Source organism: Paramisgurnus dabryanus, chromosome 11 (genome assembly GCF_030506205.2).
Source record: "Paramisgurnus dabryanus chromosome 11, PD_genome_1.1, whole genome shotgun sequence".
Classification (NCBI taxonomy): Eukaryota; Metazoa; Chordata; class Actinopteri; order Cypriniformes; family Cobitidae; genus Paramisgurnus; species Paramisgurnus dabryanus.
In genome coordinates, this window is record NC_133347.1 from 15,095,767 (window position 1) to 15,119,416 (window position 23,650).

At 37.4% G+C, this 23,650-nt stretch overlaps 2 protein-coding genes across 5 annotated transcripts in view; one reads left to right on the forward strand and one right to left on the reverse strand.

Annotated features, from left to right (window-relative positions):
- Window positions 1–1,767: 1,767 nt before the first annotated feature.
- gnat2 (guanine nucleotide binding protein (G protein), alpha transducing activity polypeptide 2) lies at window positions 1,768–6,838 on the reverse strand. Its single transcript, XM_065247039.2, has 8 exons — window positions 6,546–6,838; window positions 4,915–4,957; window positions 3,871–4,012; window positions 3,381–3,538; window positions 3,051–3,179; window positions 2,808–2,937; window positions 2,561–2,714; window positions 1,768–2,489 (listed from the first exon to the last, which is right to left on the reverse strand). The coding sequence occupies exons 1-8, from the start codon at window positions 6,661–6,663 to the stop codon at window positions 2,299–2,301; spliced, it is 1,065 nt and encodes a 354-aa protein (XP_065103111.1). The 5' UTR covers window positions 6,664–6,838; the 3' UTR covers window positions 1,768–2,298.
- ampd2b (adenosine monophosphate deaminase 2b) overlaps window positions 4,627–23,650 on the forward strand; it is a 34,084-nt gene continuing 15,060 nt past the window's right edge. Inside the window, exon 1 of one of the 4 annotated variants that reach the window (XM_065247037.1) lies at window positions 4,627–4,647. Coding sequence is in view for 1 of the 4 variants with exons in the window: in XM_065247033.2 (XP_065103105.1) it covers window positions 12,639–12,717 (79 nt within the window). In the remaining 3 variants the exon portion in view is untranslated. Of the gene's footprint in view, window positions 4,648–12,489; window positions 12,718–19,577; window positions 19,655–23,650 lie in introns of those variants that run through there. The other 3 variants (XM_065247033.2, XM_065247034.2, XM_065247036.1) reach the window with 3 other exon arrangements.

Consider the following 23,650-nt stretch of genomic DNA (forward strand, 5'->3'; position numbering starts at 1 on the left):
ATATCAAAAATGTGAATAAAAAATCTGATTATGTCATTTTTTACTATATACCCCTATATGCTTTGTACTGTTGTTAGTGTCTCTGGTTTAATATTGCAGCTGTTCTCCAAATGCCATATTTGGCTCTTTTCTACTTTACTAGTACATGCAATTGCGGCTCAGAATGTGTAGATGTAAGATGTTGTTCCTGTAGCTCAGTTGGTAGAGCACTTGCAACACAAAGTTAATGGGTTCAGTCCCCAGGGAACACACATTAATTGAAAGGACTGTTTCGATTTGGATAGAAGCGTCTGCCAAATGCCCATATGCTAAAGCGCCACTAATTATTAAATCTCTTGTAACGACACCTACGAAACACATTTAGGATTATATAATACTTTTAGCAAAGAGGGAGTGTTGTACTATGGTCAAAATTAGCTTTGACACAGAGGGTCATTGTTTGAAATTATGTTTCAAATTCTAATTGCAGGCATGTAAGGGCACTCTTGTGATATTGTGCTATTACAATGCTGCTAATAGCCAGACACTTTTACAAAATGCAACTAACATTCAGTAGCATTGATGCAAGTCTTTATTTCAGGTGTCTACATTTACATTCCAAAACATCTTTACAAATTCCGACCTCGGGTGTTAAACAAAGAGAGCAATAATCCCTTCTAGAATATTATTGTGTTACTGTATCATAAATATATAGATTCATCTCCATGTACATTTGATATAGAATTTGCCTACTTATATTTACAAAACTTATGTTTGGGGTTGAAAAAGAATCACATCATGGGAGTCAGTTTAATTAAAACAATCAGGTCTTGTTGTTAGTATGTACATACAACCTAATCTAGAAATCTGTGAAGCTCTGTATTTCAAATAATGTTTCATGGTACGTTCAGATGCTGATTTCCCGCTACAGTGATTTAATTTCATTTAAAGGACAAGTTCGGTATTTTAGACTTAAAGCCCTGTTTTCAGATTGTTTATGGTCAAATAGAATGGTTTTGACTGAAATTTCGACATTTTCGGCTGCCCTGAGAATTTTCGCGTGTTTGTGTTTCAGCTCAGACCTCTACAATGGGTTTATAGGTGCACTGGAACAATCCTTCCTAAAATGCATTAAACTTTCGTTTACAAAGACGTGAAACTCACCGAGTGGTCAGGGGTGTTCACTGATATGCTCACACAAAAATCGCTGCAAAAGATGCTTTCCAACAGCTGTTTTAGCATTCGTTGTTAACTTGTGGACCTATTTCCCCAAACGCCTCACACCCGTACATTCTTCCGCTTAGAGCTTGAATAATAGACACTCCAGCCCAGGTGGTGGCGCTAATCCGCCTTTGCCAATTGCAAGAATAGAAACAAAGTTCCCGGCGCGGAGTAATACCGTACCTCACAGGACGTCTAATACAGTCAATGGAGTTGGTAAAAACTACGATAAAACCTGTTGGAATGCGTCTTTTGGAGCGATTTTTGTGTGAGCATATCAGTGAACACCCCTGACCACTCGGTGAGTTTCACGTCTTTGTAAACGAAAGTTTAATGCATTTTAGGAAGGATTGTTCCAGTGCACCTATAAACCCATTGTAGAGGTCTGAGCTGAAACACAAACACGCGAAAATTCTCAGGGCAGCCGAAAATGTCGCAATTTCAGTCAAAACCATTCTATTTGACCATAAACAATCTGAAAACAGGGCTTTAAGTCTAAAATACCGAACTTGTCCTTTAAATTCTTTCTCTTGACATAATGAAAAACATCTTACAGTATAGTCAAACCTATATAAACCTCTCTCTCTACATTATATATATATATATAACACTGGAAGAGGAGACTTCTCTACAAGCGCCAATTACTCATAGCATCAAAAGTCCACTTTCTTTTGTAATCCTTTTCTCATTGAGTCTACCAGTGGTTTGAAAATATTTTCAATGTTTTTAGAGTCCCTTCAGAGAGCAGAACCCGTTACTCTAATCTGGATCTAGCCTCAGAAAGTTGGATGTTAAGGTTGATATTTGGCTGGGGATCAGTTGACCACACTCGACCGCTTGCCGTGGAGTTCACGTCACCTGTTGCTGTTCTCTTCTTGCTGGGGCAACTTCACCAGAGTAGATCCAATCATTCAGGTGGGGATGGGGCAGAAAAATCTGGAGAAAAGCTTTAAAAGATTTTTAAAAAGTTAAAAGTTAAATTAATAAAAAAATGAACCCAATTAGTTCATACTGAAATGCAGACCTCATATGATCTTTCTGAAGTTTTATAATGTTGCTAAATTTAACATACTATACCTTTGCGAAACCTTATGTTGTCTAGAATAGACCACAGTCCTTTAGGTTCTCTTTGATGATAATATCTGTCACAGCGTTGAACACGATTTCGACGTTCTTTGTGTCTGTGGCACAGGTCATGTGTGAGTAGATCTCTTTCACTCCTTTCTTCATGTTCAACTCCTCAAACTGTTGCTTGATGTAGTTGCTGGCATCTTCGTATGTGTTTGAACCTGGAAACACCATATATGATGAGCGCATTACATTAAAGGCCGCTCAGCTGGACTTCAGAGGTATCCCTTACCATCATAGTCAGGGAAACAGATGCTCAGGTGAACTTTCTTGATCTTCTCCTGGAAGAGATCTTTCTTGTTAAGGAAAAGCACAATGGAGGTTGTGGCAAAGAACCTGTGGTTGCAAATGCTGTTAAAAAGATGGAGGCTCTCGTGCATGCGGTTCTAAAGAGAAAACGAGAACAAGCTTTACATCAGTATATAGTGGAGATACACAGGTTCAGTATTGAGTTATTTGCTTAAAGGATCTATACTTACAACTTCATCGTCTTCTACCAGGACCATGTCATAAGCGCTCAAGGCTCCACAGAAGATGATACAAGTCACACCCTCGAAACAATGAATCCACTTCTTCCTTTCGGACCTTTGGCCACCCACATCAAACATCCTGTGATGCAGTGAGGATCACATTTTAAGTTTCAGTTTTTTTTTAGATGCATATTATTGACCTCTCACATTAAAGATCTATCTAATGTATCTGTCCATCCATCTATGACGCACCTAAAGTGGAGCTCTTTGCACCCAAACTGCTCTTCAATGATACCAGTAGTCTTGACTCGAGATCTCAGCACGTCCTGCTCGGTGGGGATATAGTCAGGTTTGCAGATTCTGTCCATTTCACTCAAATAGCTGTGAGAGATAAATCCGCCATTCATTTACAGGCACACTTCATCTGTGATGAAGAATGACCCTTATTCATCTGTTGAAGTGCTGAAGTGCACTTTATTCTCACTACACAGGTATGGATAGCCTCTTGACCTCTATGTACTACACTGCTATCTTAGTTGTGACGGTTTAGAAACACTGGTTTAAGTTGTAACTTGTACTCACTATCCAGCGGAGTCGTTCAGCTGGTACTCTGCAGCTCTCTCAAATGAAGCCTGGACACCTGTATCTTTCCATAGTCTCTTGATGACATCTGCCAGCTCTGGTGGCATGGTGCCTTCATCGATTGAATCAGCCAGGTTCTGGAGCTTCTGGCCATCTTCCTATATAAGAAAATAGACATGCTTATCACGTGTAATTTGCAAATGCAAAAAGAACATAAGATAAATTGAAATAAACAATATATTATACAATTTGAAAGCCTCATTCTTTGAATATGACAAATATATTATCGTAAATTATTTTGGTTAATGCATAGCATTGGTAAATGCATACATTTTGCAAACATACACCCGAAAACATTCTGGGTTATTTTCAACCCAGCTTTGCTTCAAAAAGGGACAAACCCAGCCTGTTGTGGCCTAAATTGATATGTGATGGTATGCATTCAGTGTATGCATTGCACACACACAAAGGTGTTATGTGTGTTGCACACCTGTGATGCTGGTGCCCCATAGTTGATGTCCAGCATCTCCATGCCTCTGATGATGGCCAAGGCAGACTGCAGGATGTTGCCATATATGATACTCCTAAACTCCATTTGCTCTTCTCTCGTGTAACCACCTTGATGGAGAATTCTTGGAGAGAGCAACATAACCAGATTGGTAATTGTGGGTAATTCATTATTAAAATAATAGTTAACCCATACATCATGAAAAATGTTTTGTAATTTGCTCACCCTCATCCCAGATGTATTTTTCGTTTGAATACAAATTGATAATTTTATGTTAAAATGTTATCTTATTTATCAACATGACGAATCTGTTAATAAAGAAATCAGAACCCACTTCAATGGGTTAATAAATTATTTCTGAAGCGAAGCGATACGTTTGTGAGGGAAAATGATTCATATTTTGAGCTTATTAAGCAATCAGTATTCAAGTGTGGCAGCTTGTCAGGCGGATGACATCACACTACCGCGAGAGCGATTGGAAATCAGACTCCTCCGTGTGTTTTCTTGAATTGATCTCGCGGTACTTTTATGCCATCTTCTTGTCAGTTCTTGCGGCGCGGCTTAAAGTTCCACAAGCCTAATATAAAATTTAATTGGTTCTTGTGTGTCACGTGACTAGTTGTCATACGTCACATTTTGTCAAGGGACACGCAAGAAACAACTCCGATAAGTAGATGAAATTATAGTAATTTAATATAAAATTATAGCTTAGTGTTCAGATGACGAAAGAAAGTCATTAACATCTGGGATAACATGAGGGTGAGTAAATCATAAAAAGTTTTATATTCAGTTGAACTATTCGTTTAAACTGTATGTTTGATATAATGACTGCCCTCTGGTGGCCATAAATTAACATTACAACAATAGTGTGGCGTGTGGCGTATAAGTGAAGGTATTTACCAAACGGGTGACTATTATATTAACTTTTTTAAATGGTTTGCTGTGTAATGTGCTTCCCCAGCCTGTCAGCATATAGACCGATTCTTCTAGTCGTGTATATTGAATTTTGAATTGGTTTAAACTTACTTCATTTGTTTTACAATGGTGCTCTTCCCTGACTCACCAGCACCTGCCAGACAGAGAGAAATGTCAATGTATAAAGAATAGTGTATGGTAAACATAAGGACCAGCAAAGTGAACGCAATGTGAGACTTTTGCGCTCTCTTTTGAAACATGATAGGAGAAATTACAAGGATCACCATTGTGATTACATATCATACATTATTTTTTATAGATGTCCCACTATATGCCACCCATATATTTATTTATTCAGTTAGCAGACACTTTTATCTGAAGCAGCTTACAAATGAAAGCCAAAATTAGTGTGGTCTACAAAGCTATGTTTAGTTAAAAATACATTGTGACATTTTATTTTAAAAGTTTTTTTAAAGTCCCTTTAGCCTGAATTCAATTGTTTATTTATTGCTCTGTGGATTTTGAATTTGATAATAAGGTCAATTTTAAGCAGAAGGTAATCTGTACAGTAAAAGTCATTGATGGTCAGGACAGAGGAAGGCTTATACATTGACCCAATTGGATTTGTGTTAGGGAAAGCCTCTCAGTAGATCACTGACACTTTGATTCGTCCTGGAGACTTCTGTCAGTCCAGGTGAGGAGGCGGGGCTCAACTGTCTCCCATAGCAACTGTGTCATCATGTGTGTTACATATCGGTCCATTTCTAGATTAGATTATTTGGAGAACTGCTTCATACTCCCTAACCATTTACTACAATTATCAGCACACTATGTCCACTGACATTAATGCAAGAATACATGTTTCTTTTATTATTTTAATTTTACTTTTGCATGCATAAAGCTTTTGAGAATTTTATAAACTTTCTGTTCAGATCAGGTCAATACTGTAAATGCATCTTGCTTTCTGTTCCCACTGCTGAATCTGAGCATAAGAGGATCTGGGCTTAAATCATCAGCGTAATCGGATTCTGGTCTTATGGTCAATATGGCACAATTGACATGGTTTCTCAGGTTGCGATCTTTTAAGCTCACTGCAGAGCATTTGCAGAGAAACAGAAGGCAAATGTAGCTGAAAACGTGGGATGTGACGGTGGGATTAAAACTACAAATAATTCAAGGTGCTTAAAAATCTGCAAACTCTAAAAACACATCAGTTATAGAAACTAAAGATTATTAATGGATAATACAAAAATGATTAACTAAAGTTAGCTTGATTCATGGCAAAAATGCAGCTTCAATATCATTTGAAATAAATAAAACACTTGCTAAATAAAATGTCAAATAGTCAAAATATCAATTGTGAAACATTTCAAAATCTATTAAGGAAATATAGTTTATATGAAATAATATTATAGCATCTGGTTATCTCAAATCCTCTGTAAGTCTGATCTGTTTTTACAGAATGCCTTAACTCTTCACTTCGGTACATCCTTAACACTTAATCCTTAAAAAAACTACAGTACTGGATCTCCTGCTGTTCTGTGATTGGCATTACAGATTAAACTTTGGAAACCAGATGAACAAAATGGTGTCAATTAATTTTAAAAGACTTAATTCTATTCAGTGCAGCATATCATGAAGATAGCACTGACAGTGTCTTCACATGGTGCCTATTTGAGACACTTTTTCCACTTACAAATGAACCCTTAAGGCATAGGGAATCGTCCAGCCCAATATCTTACCCAGCAGCAGAAGTTTGACCGTCTTGGCCTCCTTGTCTGCATCTTCCTGGAGCTGTTTTTCCAGCTCTTTGGACTTTCTTTGCATTTCCTTATCCTCTGCACTCGCTCCGCTACCCATCTCGTCGTCCGACGGTTCTCTGTCAAGTTCCTCAAGGTAAGAAATTTTGCCGGCTTCTCCTTCGCTTTGCAGGCAGAGAAATGGGTGCAGGTTGCCCTGTACTTTCGATCACGTGGTGGTGGAGGGTCGCGCGAGTCTTGAGTCCTCTTCTAGGTGTGACTGACCCAACTCGGGATGGTTGAGTGAATAGAGGGGAGACTGAAGAGGACTGTCCTGCTTCCTCCTTTGGTTGCTCTATCCCCTCTAATTCCTCTCTGTCCACCTCAAAAGTCTTATCTTAGGATTGGGGAGGGCTTTGCTGATCTTCCTGTGTGAACCAGCAAATCCTATTACCTAGGCTAACAAGGACATAAATGAAGGTTGTGAAAATTAGGACCATCGCTTTTAGTGAACTAATTATGACATTGAGAATAGATGCATGAGTTAAATGGCCTGGGCTTATGTGCCCGATTTATAAGTTCATGTTGGGATTTGTGTCAAATTGTTTCAGATGTAATCTGATAAAATTGTTTATTGTATTTTGTACCTTTAATCTTCAATTTGACCAAATTCAAGTTAAAATGATTTATATAAATAAATTTTTATAAAAGAGGTCCAGTGCCAAAAACATCAAATTTTTCATGTAAATGTATACTTTACAGTACATGCAGAAATCATGGTATTAAGGGTTTTGTTAATTGTTCACACATGTACAATATCCTGGACTGATATACACACATGTTATGTAATCCTGAGCACAGTGGACTGAGAGTAAGAAAGAAAGGCTTTAAGAGGTCAGTGTGTCTTGAATCTTGGAGATCGTCCCTTGTGTAGTTGCTGTATCGTATCACAGTTTCTCTTTTTATCGTCATCTTTAACAACAGAAAAAAATCTCATCTCTACCTCTAACTTAGCATAGAGGAATAAACATATATGTGCAGTCTGATTGGGATGGACAGACATGTGAAATATTTCGATCTTAAAGGAACAGTTCACCTAAAAATGAAAATAAGCCCATATTTAACACACGCTCAAGCCATCCTAGTGTAAATGACTTTCGTCTTTCAGAGTTATTTTAAATTATATATTGGCACTTTTCAGCTTTATATTAGCATTATATACACTGCCAATCAGCAGTAAGGGGCGTGTCTACTAACCAACATTGTTCCCTGGGTTGGGTATGTGTGGGGCGGGTCTATCAAAAAAAGGTCCTGGCAGATTCCATTGGGGTAGGGGCGTGTTTGTTTAGGTGATTTCAAATGTCAACATTGGCTTTCAGAGATCATGCACCCCACCTTTATTTATATTTTATATATTTCTGATTCTTCTAATTACATTTTTTTTCCAAAAGTGCAATTTTTTTTATTCTGAAAAAACAGAGCTGAAACAACCTCACTGAAAGAAATCAACTCTATAAAGGTGCTACACAATACCACAGAAGAATAATTTTTGGCTATATGGTTCTGTAAAATACCTATAAAATTCAAATAATCTTTCTGTCGTAGAAATTATTTCTGTAGTAGAAAAGGTAAAGTGCATTTAAATGAATTGTTCTTTGGGGAAAAAGTTTTTTTATACATAATTGTGAAGAAGAGTGTATGGCTGTTTATAGAATCATTAACTCTGCTTTCAGTTGTTTTTAAATACCCCCATTCACAAAACCTTCCAATCCAGATCCTCCCCACTGGTAACTGGAGTCACCTGGGCTTCTTCCCCAAATAACCAACTGTGTAAGATTTCAACCCACGTCACTTTCGCTAAGCAGATAGTCTTATTGCTCGTGGCAGGTTGTTGGGACCCAAATCCCTAAATGCTTCCAAGAGGAATATAGCAAGCTAATCATCGTATCCTTCTCTTCAGCAGAGCCAATCTCATTAAGGTTTCTGTGGTCCAGCCGTGCCTCTAACACACAGCTTCTCTGATGCTGACAAGATTACTTACAGAAGCCACCATGGGGTGAAATAGGGTGGCTGAGGTGGGGTGAAAATTTATTTCTGCCATACTGGTTACAACTGATGAAAGAGAAGGGGATTCATACAGAGGGATTATGTGAATGTGTGTGCAGTGGTATAAGTTTAGTAGACCAGTTGACTTGGCAAAGATGGGGCAAGAGCCAAAGCATCTGGTTCCTATATTGGCAGCACTCCATACAGGAAATCTTGAGCAATGTTGTTACTTTTAGCTAATGGATGCAATAGCTTTCATTGAAGAACATGACATATGCACATGATCAACAAATTTGTGCATGCCGGCCGTACTAATGTATGCAAACATTAAAGAGAAATGGGGCATACCAAATACTTATAGATATAATGTATATTTTCCATTTGACTTTTTCACATGAATTAAATTGAAAATATTATCCGTTGTGGAAAGAAAATTTAAAAATGCAAAACGGAAGCATTACTCTAGTAACATTTGGATTAACAAATTCAATGAAATTACAACCTCCCCCCCTTTTAATAGATTATTATTCATGATCATAGCTTTAAAATTCAGTTTTATTTTGCTGCAGGTTATGATAAATGCTCAATCTCAGTATGCTATGTTAATCCTGAATATATTAAGAGGATGAGTGCTGCATGGTAATGTTTGATCATGGCAGTGATTCTTCATCTGAACCCTATGTTTATTAATGCACACACTAATTACTAAATGCATGCTTTAACAGAGACCTGAGCTGCATTTAGACCTGACATTGAATTTAAAACAACATGAGAGGTTTCCGCAGTGCATGGGGATGTTTGAATCATTAATGATTTATTCATGCACTAATGAAAAGGTGTAGTGTTAATAACGCCCACCAACTACTAGGAGAGCAGGCTATGTTATAACAAAAATAGTGCATCAGGCAACATCATTTATATGAAACGTAAACTGCCACTCTGGCCTGTTAGAAGAAATTGCACATATAAAAATACTAAAGAATGGCATTTATCCACATGGCTTTGTGTGCAGATATTGTTTTTGAAACTATTACTTTAGTATATGGGTCTTCAACAGGGGTTAGGGGACCCCTTGGGGGTCTGTGGTGGTATTACGGGGCAGTGGGGGATCCTTCAAATATTATTTTAATTCAAAAAAGGTTTTTGGGAAAAGAAAGTTGTCCATCAAACAAATAAAAACTACTGAGTACATTTAAAATGTTATGTAGTATGTTAAAATTAATTATCATTTTAATATATTTGTAATACTATCATGACAAAGTGTGTACCTATAAATCCAGTCTTAATTTGATCCATGTACTGGGGGTCCCTGCTCCTTCTCTCTATTCATTAAGAAGTCCTTGGCCAGAAAAAGGTTCAAGACCTCTGGTCCACTGTAGATTGTTATTAATGTAAATATATAGTACTATATGTAGTATTTCTCATCCACAAGAGGGCACTGTCATCCAGAGGAAGGCATTTCAGTGGACCTAATCTGTTAAACAAAACAGCTTATAAGGTGGGTAATTCCCACAAGCATACAAACTTTTTGGATAATTTTATTATTCATTTAAACTCTGCATTTTACAGTATTTAATTTATGATCCATGTCTGTTTTGACTAAAGTTGTAGTATTAATGTTCTGTCTGCACCAGTGGCAGGGTCCATTTTTACTGTGTAGTTTAAATCTACCCAACTCTTTTGACAGCTGTACTGTCAGTGTATCTGGTGGTTCAGTCAGCACAGAGGCATAAACAAACACTCTTTTGTTATGTAAAGACCTCTCTGTGTACATTGCTGATGAGGTTCAATTCATGCTGGCACCAGCATTTCAAAGGCATTCTCCATACAGATGGAAAAAATACCATAGCATTACCCTGGTGCTGGGTTGTGTGTGCTTGAGAATTGAATTAAGAATGTCTCTTAAATGTTCCTTCTTGTGAACTGAGATGAACTCAACTCATAAATGTAAAAAAAATCTAAAATATTGCAATAAATAAAAAAAAAACATTAAATGTCAATCAGGGATTATTAAAAACATGCTTTTGTCCTTAACTGTATCTCAATTGGTAAAGTGGCATTTGCAACACATAATCGATTCCCAGGCACATGGGAACACTTTATTTTGATAGTCCTCTTTAAACATTTTACTAATTATACGTAACTTTGCAACATCTTATCAAATTCTAATTTTTGCAGTATTAGTGGACTTGTCTGCTTAATATCTATATATCATACACATCTGACCTTTTCCATGTTTAATTGCTGTAATTGGGTCCCCAGTGCTTCTATCAACATAGAAAATGTAAAAAGAACAACCCAGTAACTTGGTTTTAAGAAACCATTCACTGCAAGCATGTGAAAAAATTGGTCATTAAAATTTGGCTGCCTTTGTGATGTCAGAAAGGGATAATACCACCCCTTAATCTGCACTATCCACGTTACTGCCATTTAAAGGGAAACCAGGCAAGTCTGCGTAATATTTCTCTACGAGCTCCCCCTAGTGTCTGAAAGTAAATGCTTTCAAACACACTGTCGTAAAAACGAACTGTTATCCCTTCCCCCTCGGAACCAAGTTTATCAGCTTATTTCCAATCCAGTTATGTTTCCCTTCCGTCAAGGGTTTTCTATGCTTCTTCCCCGGCTCTGCCATTTGCAACAATCGCTAGCCGTGTTTAGCTCGCCTGCCTCTGTGTTGTTTGCCGTAAAGTGATCCTGCTTCTCACGATATCTGAGACTTTGCGAGACTGAAGGACACCGGGTCGGATACAGCGAACTTGCAAGTGGGGTATTCTTCCTACAGGCGGTAGGGCCGGGCGAGAGAGTCTTCATTCGTCCGGTAATGAGTCATTTAACCATAAACCGACTTACGAAGATGATTTATTAATATAAAAAAAAATTGACGTGCCCACATTTTAGACAGACTGATCTCACATAAAGTCGTGTATTCAGATTTTTTTCGTGCCTTGAGCACAAATGTTTTTTTTTCGTGTCACTCGCACAAATTTCTATAAATAGTTTTTTGTGTCTGTGGCACGACTATCTTTTTTGTGGCATTTTATGTATTGTTTTCTCATAGTTTTTTCCTATTTTCTTACAATTGTCGGTTGGGGTTGGGATTAGAATCACTTTCTGTTACATTTTAGACATCCTAACCCAAACCCCAACTCCAGACGAGAATAGTTTTAAAAGCGAAAAGAAAAACGTGTAGTAACCAATACATAAAAGTACATCCTAACCCCAAACCCCAAATCTAACCCCAAGTGACAATGATTTAAAAAAAAGGGAAAAAATTAGAAAACAATACATAAAATGACAAAAAAGAAAGTCGTGCCACGGACACGAAAAACTATTTATAGAAATTCTTGCTGACGTGACAAGAAAAAGACATTCGTGCTCAAGGCGCGAAAAAAGCTACATTTTGTGCCATGCACACGACTAAATTAATAAAAAATTTTGTGACTACAACATGACTTTCCATGACATCATGTTGATTTTAGACTGTGCCGGTATAAGCTCATCTCTGAACCATGCCTAAATATTGTAGTACAAGTGCAGCTGTTGCGCATCCAACAGGCGACACAGAGTAAGCAACCTCCTCTCCTCCCACCCCACAGCGACTGACTGTTCAGTGCATCTATTCTGGCGTTTAGCCCTGAACTGGTGTTCCCTGTCATTCTGTGTATTGCTTTTTAGGGCTGTGAGAAAGTGACTCGAGTCGCATTACTTTTTAAACATCTCAGTACCGCACACACACCATTCACAGCCTTAATGCCAGTAGCATCCTCTTTCACCTGGTTCTGTGGTTTCCATGGTAACCGTGTGGAGTGACAGCATGCAGACAGCGTGTGGTATGTGAGTGGGCACTGGGAGGTGTGGGGAGGAGTCAGTTTCCCACTGCAGCATCCAAAGAGATGGGATTCTCTCACTCTCTCTCACACACATATTGGAGCATCCTCATTACTGCATTCAAAGCCCCTTTGGACTGAACGTGACCCCTCCTTTTCTTTGCCTCACTAAGGAACCCTCTGTTTCAACCAGCTAGTTTATTCTGTAGAACCTCAAGCCAAAATGTCTTCAAAGCTGCCTTCAGGCAAACCCACATCTCCTTTTAGGAAGAGAGGGAGCTTGCAGTATACAGCCAGTGGAGGTAAGTGTGTTTGTTAAAAAAAATCATGATTTGTATGTTTGTTATGATGTTAGGTGTGTGGTAGAAAATGTATCTAAATGATGACTGGGTGTAAGTATACTGTAAAGGATATTGTAATCAAACATGGTATTATGTGTAAAATTTTTCATTATATTTATGAGTTACCAATATTTCCCCTAACAGGGTATCTGCAGCATTACTGTAATTGTTGCATCTTAAAAGTATGATGGAAACTTTCATACCTGTTGATTTAAGGGAAACTACTGCAATGTAAACAGGACCTCATAAATATTCATATCTTGTAAATCACTTTACACAATATTAAACTACAATATTCACATTTATGTAAATGGATGATATTGAAAATATGTTTGATGTTTCTTTTGTAAGCAGAAAGAGGATGTTATGCATTACAAATCATTTCTGACCATAATTACATTGACAGTACTAAGCTGATTGTGTTGCCTCAGGATGAAAACATTCATCCTTATATTCTGTCTGATTCAATTGCAGTAAAGCCAGAGAAGGAAATCAAACATACTGCGGTTACAGCAGTGAGATGTCTAGACCACATCCACATAATACATAAAACATAATGGCCTGTGGTCTGGCCTGCATTGCGTAAGGCTTACATAAGATCCAAAACCCACTTCACACCTCAATCACAAAACTCTGATTCAGTTTGGCACCAAAAACACAAACACGTTTAGTTAGACAATGAATGCTTTATTATTCAACATCTATTCTCAACACACTGCTGCTTCTGACCAATGAAAATGCATGGTTGAGTGCACAACTAAACACAGATGAATACTGTGAGAATGATATCAGTTGGTGTGCCAGCATCTTATCTGCACCCTGAAGTGTGAATTATCTACAGGTGGTGTCTTCACTAAAGAGATGGAGTCATTTTTTGAGTAAAGAGACTTGTTGGCATGATGCTGATAACATGATGTTGTACCAATGAACCATGATTTGTGTTCATGACTTTTCCTGGATTACATTTAAAATTTACATTTATGCTTTTTATTCCATTTTATTTAGTTTGAGCACAACAAAGTGATTTATCTTAAGGAGGCTCACAAAAATCATTCACATTCATTCTAATTTGCTAATGACACATTTAAGCCAGTTTATCAACTAGTTTTCATTAAAAAGATAAATAAGACATACGGTTTTTCTCTACCCAATAAAACTATTTGAAACTTTATATAAATATAAAACATTAAAGAGCACCTATTTTCCGATTTACGTTTTTAACATTTCCTTTGGTGTGTAAGTGTGTATTAGTACATGTTAACGATATGCAAAAGATACAAACCCCAAAGTAAACGATGACGTGAATGATCGTCTCTAACGTAAATCTCTCTTCTTGGACAACAACAAACACACGGATTGTAGGCAACAGTTTACTTCCTGGGATTGGTGATATAGACAAGACCGACATTATCATAATTCCTCCTGTTTTGTCTCACAGCCTCTAACTCCTATTAGAATTGCATTGTGACCAAATCTTTCAAACATGGCAAGAACCGTCACATTTCTGGCGTCAGAGGTATTCAGGCCAATCACAATGTACAGATTAGCTGGCCAATCAGAGAACAATAATGTGTTTTTTAACCATACACCACGCAAATACATTGTATTATACCAAATACACAAAAAACTTTGTTTGAAATAGGTGCTCTTTAATTCTTGTAAATTGCTAAATCATATAAATAATACATACAGTAGCAACAGAGTTAGATGTTGCTGTAGATTAAGTATAATACTGAAAGAAAACTACAGCACAATTACTGTAAATTGAAATACAGTAACAGTAACTTGCTGGAAACCTTGCTGCTAACTGTTGTGTAAAACTACAAACTCTCTCTCTCTCTCTCTCTCTCTCTCTCTCTCTCTCTCTCTCTCTAGTTAAAGGCGGAGTCCATGATGTTTGAAAGCCAATGTTGATATTTGAAATCACCTAAACAAACACGCCCCTACCCCAATAGAATCTGGACCTTCTGTTGATAGACCCGCCCCACATATACGCAACCCGGCATTTGATTTGATTTGATTGGCTATAAGTGTGTTTTGGTAGTCGGCCCGTCTCCTTTTCCAAACCGTTTTTCAAAAATCGTGGACTCCGCCTTTAACAGGAAACACTTCCCTGCCAGTGACATTTTTTACGGCAATTCATATTTCCACTATTATGTTATCCACTAGGTGGCACTCTTACCCAACTCAAAAAACACCAATTCATCCATGGATTAGTAAAAACTCTTTCTGTATGTTTGATCATCATTCTGAATCTGAATAAAATGTTATTATCTCAGCTTTTAATTCAAAATATGGTATTATTTAATAAACCTACCCATATTTAAGAGGGGATAAAAAGAGAACAAATGAAGATAGGAAACAGTCTTTTTGTGTTTAAAAGCAGAGGGTCTGTTCTTTTATTTGATATATTGTATGTTAACTTATTGTAAAGAAGTTAATTTTCTGCAAGGCATTAAACTTCAAAAATCATAAAAAATGGCAACTTAAAAAAATGCTGGTGGGGAAAGAGTTCTTTAAAAAAAAAAAAAAAACAGAGACATTCAATATTTTCCAAAAAAATCCTTTTGCAATTCAACAGCCATTAAATCTCTGTTTACTGACGGTCTCTGTGCTGAAATGACTCACTCTTGACATCTTAATGGCCCTGAATGTGCAAATAAAGGCATAATTCAAGAACAAAGGCCTTGAAGAAAATAGAGGATGTACAACATCTTATGTGAATGTTGTTCAAAGGAGCCCAAAATGTAAAAATGTTATGTTTGAAATAACAACCACCTTCTTCTAGTTTATACAGCATGCTGTAATATTTTACAGTGCAGTGCACTGTGTCAGTTTTCTTTAAATGTAGGTGCACCTTGAAATAAAGAAGCATGTGTTCTAGCTGATTTTTTTTAATGAGATGTATAATTGCTGCCTGATAGGAGTGAATCAATTATGTAACAGTTCCTGTTATGTGTCACATGGGACCCTGCCTGTGTTACATTCCAGATTGGTCACAGAAACACTTCACACTTCACAACCTTTATGCATGCTGTCTGTTAACTTAAAGTGTGAAGACTGTAATTTGATTGGCTGTCTATAACTCAAAGTCAGTGCTCATTCAATCAAGAGTGCATTTGGCATACATCATTCTGCTAAAAGCTGTGGTCTTCTTTGTAGCATTAAGAACTTGTCTTCAGTCTTCTCTCTTTCACACCTAGAATTACTGACCTTTAAACCTTAACCCTGATGGCACCTCCCTTGTTTTTTACTGTAATGTTGGAGAGGTAAGATTTTTGTCTGCCTCTCTCTAGACTGCCGTTTTGATACTGTTTAGAGCTGTCTTCTCTTAATCCACCCAGTTTTTTACCAGACCCAGGGACTTCACTCGGGAGGTAGGAAGTTCATGTGTTTTATGACCCTAATGCATTTACAACTGGTTGAATCGATTTGTTTAGAGTCACAGTATGGTTACTTAAGCTTTTATGATTCAAGCCCAGTAATGAATGAAAGAGTTGTGGGAAGTTTTCAGAAACCACACATCAACTACACTCTTAAAAATAAAGGTTATTTCTGTGAATGTCCACAAAACCTTTCTATTGCATAAAAAGCGCTTTGTTGTGAGAAAAGTTCAACTAATAAATGTTTTTTTTCAATGGTTCCTCTTTGGGATTGGTATGACAAACCCAATTTAGTACCTTTATTTTTAAGAGTGTAATAAGTGTTTGTTTTGGGATGACAGATATTTGAGGCAATTGTTATTTTGTGCTAGAATATTTTTTTTGCAATATCTTAATCTGTTTTCTATGTTTAGACATTTAGAAAGTGTAAATGTGATGTGCAAGTCTACAACAGTTACAGTTAGCGTTGTCATTTAAATGGTAAAGCTAAAAAAAACAGAAAAAAACTGAAACAGCATCTTGTCAGTTAATGTTTGTTCTGCTATGTAAGCAATGTCATAAATAGTTTTTAAAGCAGTTGTAATTCTGTGTACACTACCAACGCAATGTCATGGCAGTTTGTATGTATTTTATGAGGTGGTTAATTTGTATTCATTCGTAATGACCACATTTGTACAGTTTTTGTACGATTTGCTTTCGCCTTTGTGATGTTTATTTATTGTTTTTATGATAAACGTACGTTTTTGTACTAATTAATTTGTATGAATAATTAAGAATTAGCTAAACTCCTAAATTATGTTACATTTCCTGTAAGATCAGGCTGACACAATCGGTCAAAAGCTTAGGATCACTTGACTGAAATGTTTTTCATGATCTTTGACCTATTGATATAGGCATAGGCCTATGTCTGAATGTTTGAAATGAGTTATGTGGAAAAATTCAGTACTGTGCAGTGTGCAAAAGTCTTAGGCCACCATCACCAGCTTTGTTGTTTTAGCAAAGTTTTAATGTCCATCCATATTTATTTTTCACTATTTTTTAAGATACAAACAGAAAATACAGGACATATGTACATAAAAAATTAAAAACAAAACAATTTTCAGAACTAGATGTCTTCTTCAGGCATCAGTTAGTGTGACCTAACACATCTTGAGCTTTTTTGAGGAGACTGAAGTTCTGAAGTCATTCAATTAGAAATTAGGAATACGTAAAATTCGCCACTAGATGGCGCCAAAACAATAAAACCATTAACAACGACGTAGATTGATGACGCTCTGAAGCAGCGTGGAATTATGGGATTTGTTGTCATTAACTCAACCGCTGATGGCCATCAATCACACAGGTACGAGAAATCACGTTGACGGATAAGGTAATCAAGTCTTATAAATGTTGCGTTTGATGGCATTGTTTTATTTCATTATGTAAGGTTATATGTAATGTTCAAAACGAAATTGTTACTCATAGATGTTACAGTATTAGTCCAATTAAGTGTTCAAACTAACAATCTACAATGATTTTTCACATAATGTATTACCAATACAAATCTTATTGTGAGGTTATGATAGACTGTACCAAACTTTATCAAACTCTACTCTATTGGTAAGTGTCTGAAAATGACCATTTGCGTTATGTTATGTTATATTGCAGTACAATACCTCTTGATGTGAATTATATCGTCCGTGGGAAGACGCACTACATTATACAGACTAATCTTGTCATCGATTTAATAGCATAAGATTTTTGAAGGGTTACAATTCAAAACAACTCACCTGTCGCGTAAAACACAAGCAAGATCAGCATCTATGTCTATGTTGTCGCGAAGCTCTCTCCATCCAGATAATGCAACACCGATACTGATCCTCATTCTTTCTCTCGTCTTGTTCCAAACTCGTCTTGGGTCATTTGGTTTGCTCGTACGCTTACGGGTCGGGAGCTGTTAAAGAGTAACCTTAGTTCATAAACAAGCGTGTAGCTGACAGGCGCTAATGCATACTTCAGCATTTGTCCACAACACTGCTGTCATGTGGTTTTTACATCAGTAAAGGCGGTAACAAAGGATATTAACGTCATTGACAGGCGACGGACTGCCCCGTGTCATTGTTTAAAATGGCAATTTTCTCACGATTTACAAGTAGTTGAAAACATTATAGATATTGATAGTAATCAGTTGGACAAAATATATAACACTAGCCTAGAGGTTTTTGGATATTTTACTATAAATATCTTACAAATTGCACCTTTCATTTAGGTCTAAGAGATCCTGCAGCTGCATGCTACTGCTCAAGTGGAAGGGGAGTTTACCCTAAATACTTGACACTTCAGCTTATACCTTTTTCCTGTTTTTAATTCTACATACACATTTCCTGTATTTTCTGGTTGTATTCTAATAAAGAGACTGAGAATTAATTATATATGATCATCACTATACAATTGCAAAAACAACAAATCTAATGATAGCATGGTGGCCTAAGATTTTTGCACAGCACTATTGTGCAAACATGTTTCATCAGTTATAATAAAAAGAAAAAATGTAAAAAAATATATTTTTGAAATAGATTACGTTTTGCCCAAATAATGAGGATTAACAGTTAATAAGTGCCCAGAATAGATTCAATACCATAATAAAATGCCTATTCTATTCTGGGCACTTATATATAAATAACCATACTTGAACGCTAGTGTAAATGCATACTGAACTCAACAGCACAACGAATTCAAAGTAAAAACTGAACAGTGCTTTACTAGTGTCCACTAGATGGCAAGAAAGTTTTCCATGCTAAAAATATTTCAACAAATAATAGATGGCCACTAATGATACTGAAATGATGGGAGTGTTTCAATCGTAGGAGGCGTCATCAGCAGAATCTCTTTATCGTTCTTTCTCTCTCTGATGTCTTCATCAAAGCCTTATTCCTCTGAAGAGGAGCAGGATTCATTGTTTCTTTTAATTAAACAGCATCGGATCATTAAAAAAAACCTAGCATATAGATTAATGCAATAATTTATACTTCATAAACAAGTGTTTAAGGTTGTGCATTTATTATGTGGTCCTATGGGATTGTGAAAAGCTCAAAATTATTTTGATGTGAAGCTTAGATAAAGACCTACAGTATAATGTCAAATTGCAAAATGATGCTCTCATCAAAGATAGTTTCTTATAGTCGACTTGTGTTTATAAAAATGCACTGATGACCTGTGCATTTTCTTCTCTGAGGGAGCTACTTTCCCTCTTAGGTTCTCAAAACACATCCTCCGGCATTTGCACTGCAGCCATCCTAATACATCACAAACGGGTAGAAAAAGGGTCTCTCTGTCAAGGCTCTCTTTATCAAAGATGTAGTGATGCTCTTCGGTTCCCCCTGCCCCTGAAGTCAAGGTGGTACGGTCCAGCCTTGTGTCAGGGATATTTAAATGAGAGGGGGATGACAGTGGCTAGTCCAGACAGCTGGCAGGAACCAGGAAGAGGAGGGAGGAGAGAGTAGATGCTTCGGCTCCATCAGCTGTGTTTACTGTATGTATGTGGGACTAATTCAAATAGAGGAGACGTGTGTGTGTGTGTGTGTGTGTAAGAGTGAATGGGATATGTGTTTTGCTGGAGTTGTGTCTTTTTAAAGTGTTTAACTCTCTCTTTGTTTATTTCTGTCTGTCTCTCTTTCTGTCTTTATTCATTGTTTAATATCTCTCTGACCTGTTTTAGGAAAAATACCAAGTAGCTTGCACATCTTCTTTTTCTCATTTCCAGGATTATTTTTATTTTATCCTTTTCTCTCGCTCGCTCTCTTCATCTCTAACCCCTCAGCTACGTTTATGTCAGCTCATATTTTTCTCTTGGGAACTGTGCACTTGCTTGTGTTTCTGAATGATGGGGTTTATTGGTTGTCCTCAGCATTGTTTTGGTCAGCATTGTGTAGCACTGAGGAGAACTGAGAGATGTTTTAATGTGTATGGACAATTGAAAGGGTAAAGGCGAAGGTGGCCGTTTAAATCGGGACTGTGTATGCAATTAAGCATTTATGTTCAAAGACTGCCCTGTTGAAAAGATCAGCCTGGTGTTCACCGATACATGCTGTGTATTGGATGTAGGTCCAAGGCATAAAATGATGTTGTCCCAACCGGGCTCAGTAGTCCGTGTCAGAGGAAAGTAACTCTCCATGCTAAAAACACCAAAAACATTGATATCTTACTGGTGAATAGCATACACTGTCAAAAAATTAGTTGTCACTGGACCATTTTTTTAACCATTTTTTAAGACCCCAGATATTAAGGGGTCCTAAAAAAGAACCCTTTGAAAAGCTCGTAATGTGTATAATAAATATGTACATTTGAGGTACTCTTTAGGTACAAATGTGTGTGTTTTGTAAGGGTACTGCCTCAGTTACACCTAGGGACCATGCTATAAAAATGTATTCTGACAGTGTATACTGGTTTATTAACAGCATGCTGGTTGACCAGTTCAAGATAATGTAAACTGGTCTTTTAAGCTAAGAGCAACATTAACCAGCTTTATGTTTAGAGGCAGGCCTTATAATAAGCACAAAGGTTCTTTTTAGTTTATGGTTAAACTAAACATAAAAAGTGTAAACATGCACTGATCAGCCCTGTGCTCTACTCCCTATGAAGTCTTTCCCTTAACAGTTGGAGCTTTGAAAGCTGCAGGCCTCAGAAATTGACGGTCATCTGAAGTGTAGTTTATAGTCGTGCGTCAGTTATATGCCGTAGGTTCTGTGTAGCCTGACGCGCACCTCGGCAAAATTTTAACAACGCGTCCGTTCTACGCAGACCGCAAGCACTGTGATTGGTCCACTAGAACCTCTCCCGTCAGATAAAAAATCTGCGTTGCATTTATGATTGCAATGGTAAGGACAAAGATAGGCCAAGTTGAGGAGTGATTTACTTACTGCAACAAAAGTCGCTGTCTGTTTACCTCCATCACTGCTGGTCTTCTCAAATCATACACAACAAACTGCTTCTACTTCTTCTTTGTTTGTGGGTTTACTCATAGATATGTAAAATAAAGGCTAGATGTCGCCCGCGCTGCTGGCCAATGGAGGTCAATCTTGTCTCAGTCAGCTCACTTACTCGTAGCATTGTGTTTTAATGGTCCATGTACTTTTAAATAACCAAAACTTGCTTAATTTTCTACCGATTTTCAAATGGTTTGGTTTGTTATAAACGTTTGTTATAACCATCCAGAATTATTGCCATGTTAATAACGTTTGTAAGATACAAAACCATTTAAAAATTGAGCAAGTTATGGTTATTTAAAAGTCCATGCACCATTAAACATGCTACGAGTGAGCGAGCTGACTGAGACAAGATGGCCACCGGTGATGATGTTATAGCAGGCGGGCAGGGTTTCCTATTTAATTGAAGCTTCCCCAGGCGCCGCCATTGCTTAGCAAACCCCCACCTGCTGTTAGCATCCCATTGACTCCCATTCATTTTGGCTTCACTTTGACATCGAATAACTTTACATTTGAGGCGTTTAAAGACTTCATTTGTTCGTTAATTATTTCTAAAGAAACACGAAAATGTATAAAAGGCTCCATTGCCTTGTATCTTACGTTATGGCCCAGTAGAAGCAGTTTTTGTAAAAATAGGCTTACGATTGCGTCATAACCTGCGACTTTCTGTCACACAGTAGAGAAATTACCGTATGGACAGGAGGAGAAGCTCGTAGGCAATCTTTTTCTGTCTATGACGCAATCGGGTGGACGTGGAGGCATAAAGCCAAGGGAGATTATTAATCAGAATACTTACCAAAATTTGCTCCTGTTCACGCTTGCCGTCTCTGCAAGATTCGGTCGGTGATTCAGATTTCTCGTGGCACGGCTATTAGAAGACTAAAAATTGTCAGACAGGTTGCTCACGTGACATCTATGTCATTAAGCTCAGTTTGAGTCTGCGCAGTACGCTTGACCCCCATGAAGTGCGTGCTTCTAATTGACTTCACTTGTCTCCGTTGAATCCAATGGGGTCGCTGTGTCCATTTCTTTTACTGTTTATGGCCGTAAGACATCTAGCCTTTATTATACATATCTATGGATTTACTAGCCAAGATGATGCTTCTTCTTTGCCTGTTGCACAGCTACTGTGGGTTACATGCATGGATACTGCCTACTAGTGGTCTGCATTTGTAATTGCACGTCAATGCAAAGTTTATATGAAAACCGACACGTAGCTTTGCCGTAAGACATAATACGCACAACTATAATAAGCCCTTAATTTTTTTTCACATTCTGTGGACTATAACGTTGAAGCTACATGTCAACAAACTTTCATTAGAGTGTTAGATGAGTATTAATAGACTGTTATGACTACGGTTAGTCGAATAAGCTGACTTGTTTTTGCAACGTTACTTCTAGTCAGTTGAAGGTTCCTGTAGCTCAATGGGTACAGCTTTGTGTTAGCTGCACAAATGTTGGTGAGTTCGATTCTAGTGAACACCCATACTGATCAAATGTACACCTTTGCGCTGTAAGTAGCTTTGGATAAACACGACCACTAAATGCATGCATGCTTGTTTGAATGATCGTCACAATAATGTCTTAGCAGAGAGGAATAGTCAACACAGATAACCATCAAAATAAAGTGATCCCAAAGCATAGCTTCTGTAAAATGATTGTTTTTAAAGTGGACTACGAAGCTATTAATATGGTTTGGAAAGCACTGTGCATCTTCAAAATAAGTCTTAACAACTTTGAAGTCAGATGTAAATTTACCTGGAAATTCACACAGCTGATAAGTTAACTAACAATGGAATACCCACAATATCCAGGTTGCCATAGGAACACAGTAGTTGGCCATAGTTGGGATTAGCAAGATTATTCAGCATGACTACATGAGGCTCTTGAGCATAACAATATTTCCTAGAGATGTTAATCATGATTTAGATAAGTACAGTATCTATCGATATCATGTTGCTTTAGTGTATCAGATGGATTCTGCACTTAAAGCTATTAAGCAGTGAGATTTTGCACTAACATGGAGTCCTACAACAGATGGTATGGCCCACACAGAGACCTGATCTCAACATCACAGTCCGCCTGGGATTATATAACTAAAACTTAACCAAATTTAACTACAACTTTAACGGTGCCTTGCAAGCATTAGTGTTTTCATCATGAAATGGGAATCTAGCTTACCTGTCCATCTAAAAACAGTTTGTCCATTTGAAAGCAAACATTCGAAGTAAATTAAGATATCAGGCCATGGGTCTATCAGGCTGTGATCTTTGCCCCATTTATTCTAGTGCTGTTCTTATCTCACAGCTGTTTATCATTCCACATTGATTATTGACCATTCCCATTTACGAATGTGCCATATCAAAGATATTTAATATTAACAAGATTATATCTGTTTGCCAATTAATTTTGTTTGCCATCAGATCGCCACTGGTATTAATATGAATTGGGGCGGTCGCAACTGTCAGTATGGCTGCTCTAGTCCCGCCTTCCAGTAAAATGAGCCAATCGTCATTTATGTGACAGGCATGCGCCAGCTCAGGAAAA

Excerpts from the sequence above, each read along its gene's own strand:
- gnat2 (XM_065247039.2), bottom strand. The coding sequence starts at position 6,663 with ATGGGTAGCGGAGCGAGTGCAGAGGATAAGGAAATGCAAAGAAAGTCC. Across the intron at positions 3,539-3,870 it reads ATGGGGCACCAGCATCACAG|GAAGATGGCCAGAAGCTCCA; the intron begins GTGTGCAACACA and ends TTTCTTATATAG. Across the intron at positions 2,938-3,050 it reads TGCAAAGAGCTCCACTTTAG|GATGTTTGATGTGGGTGGCC; the intron begins GTGCGTCATAGA and ends ACTGCATCACAG.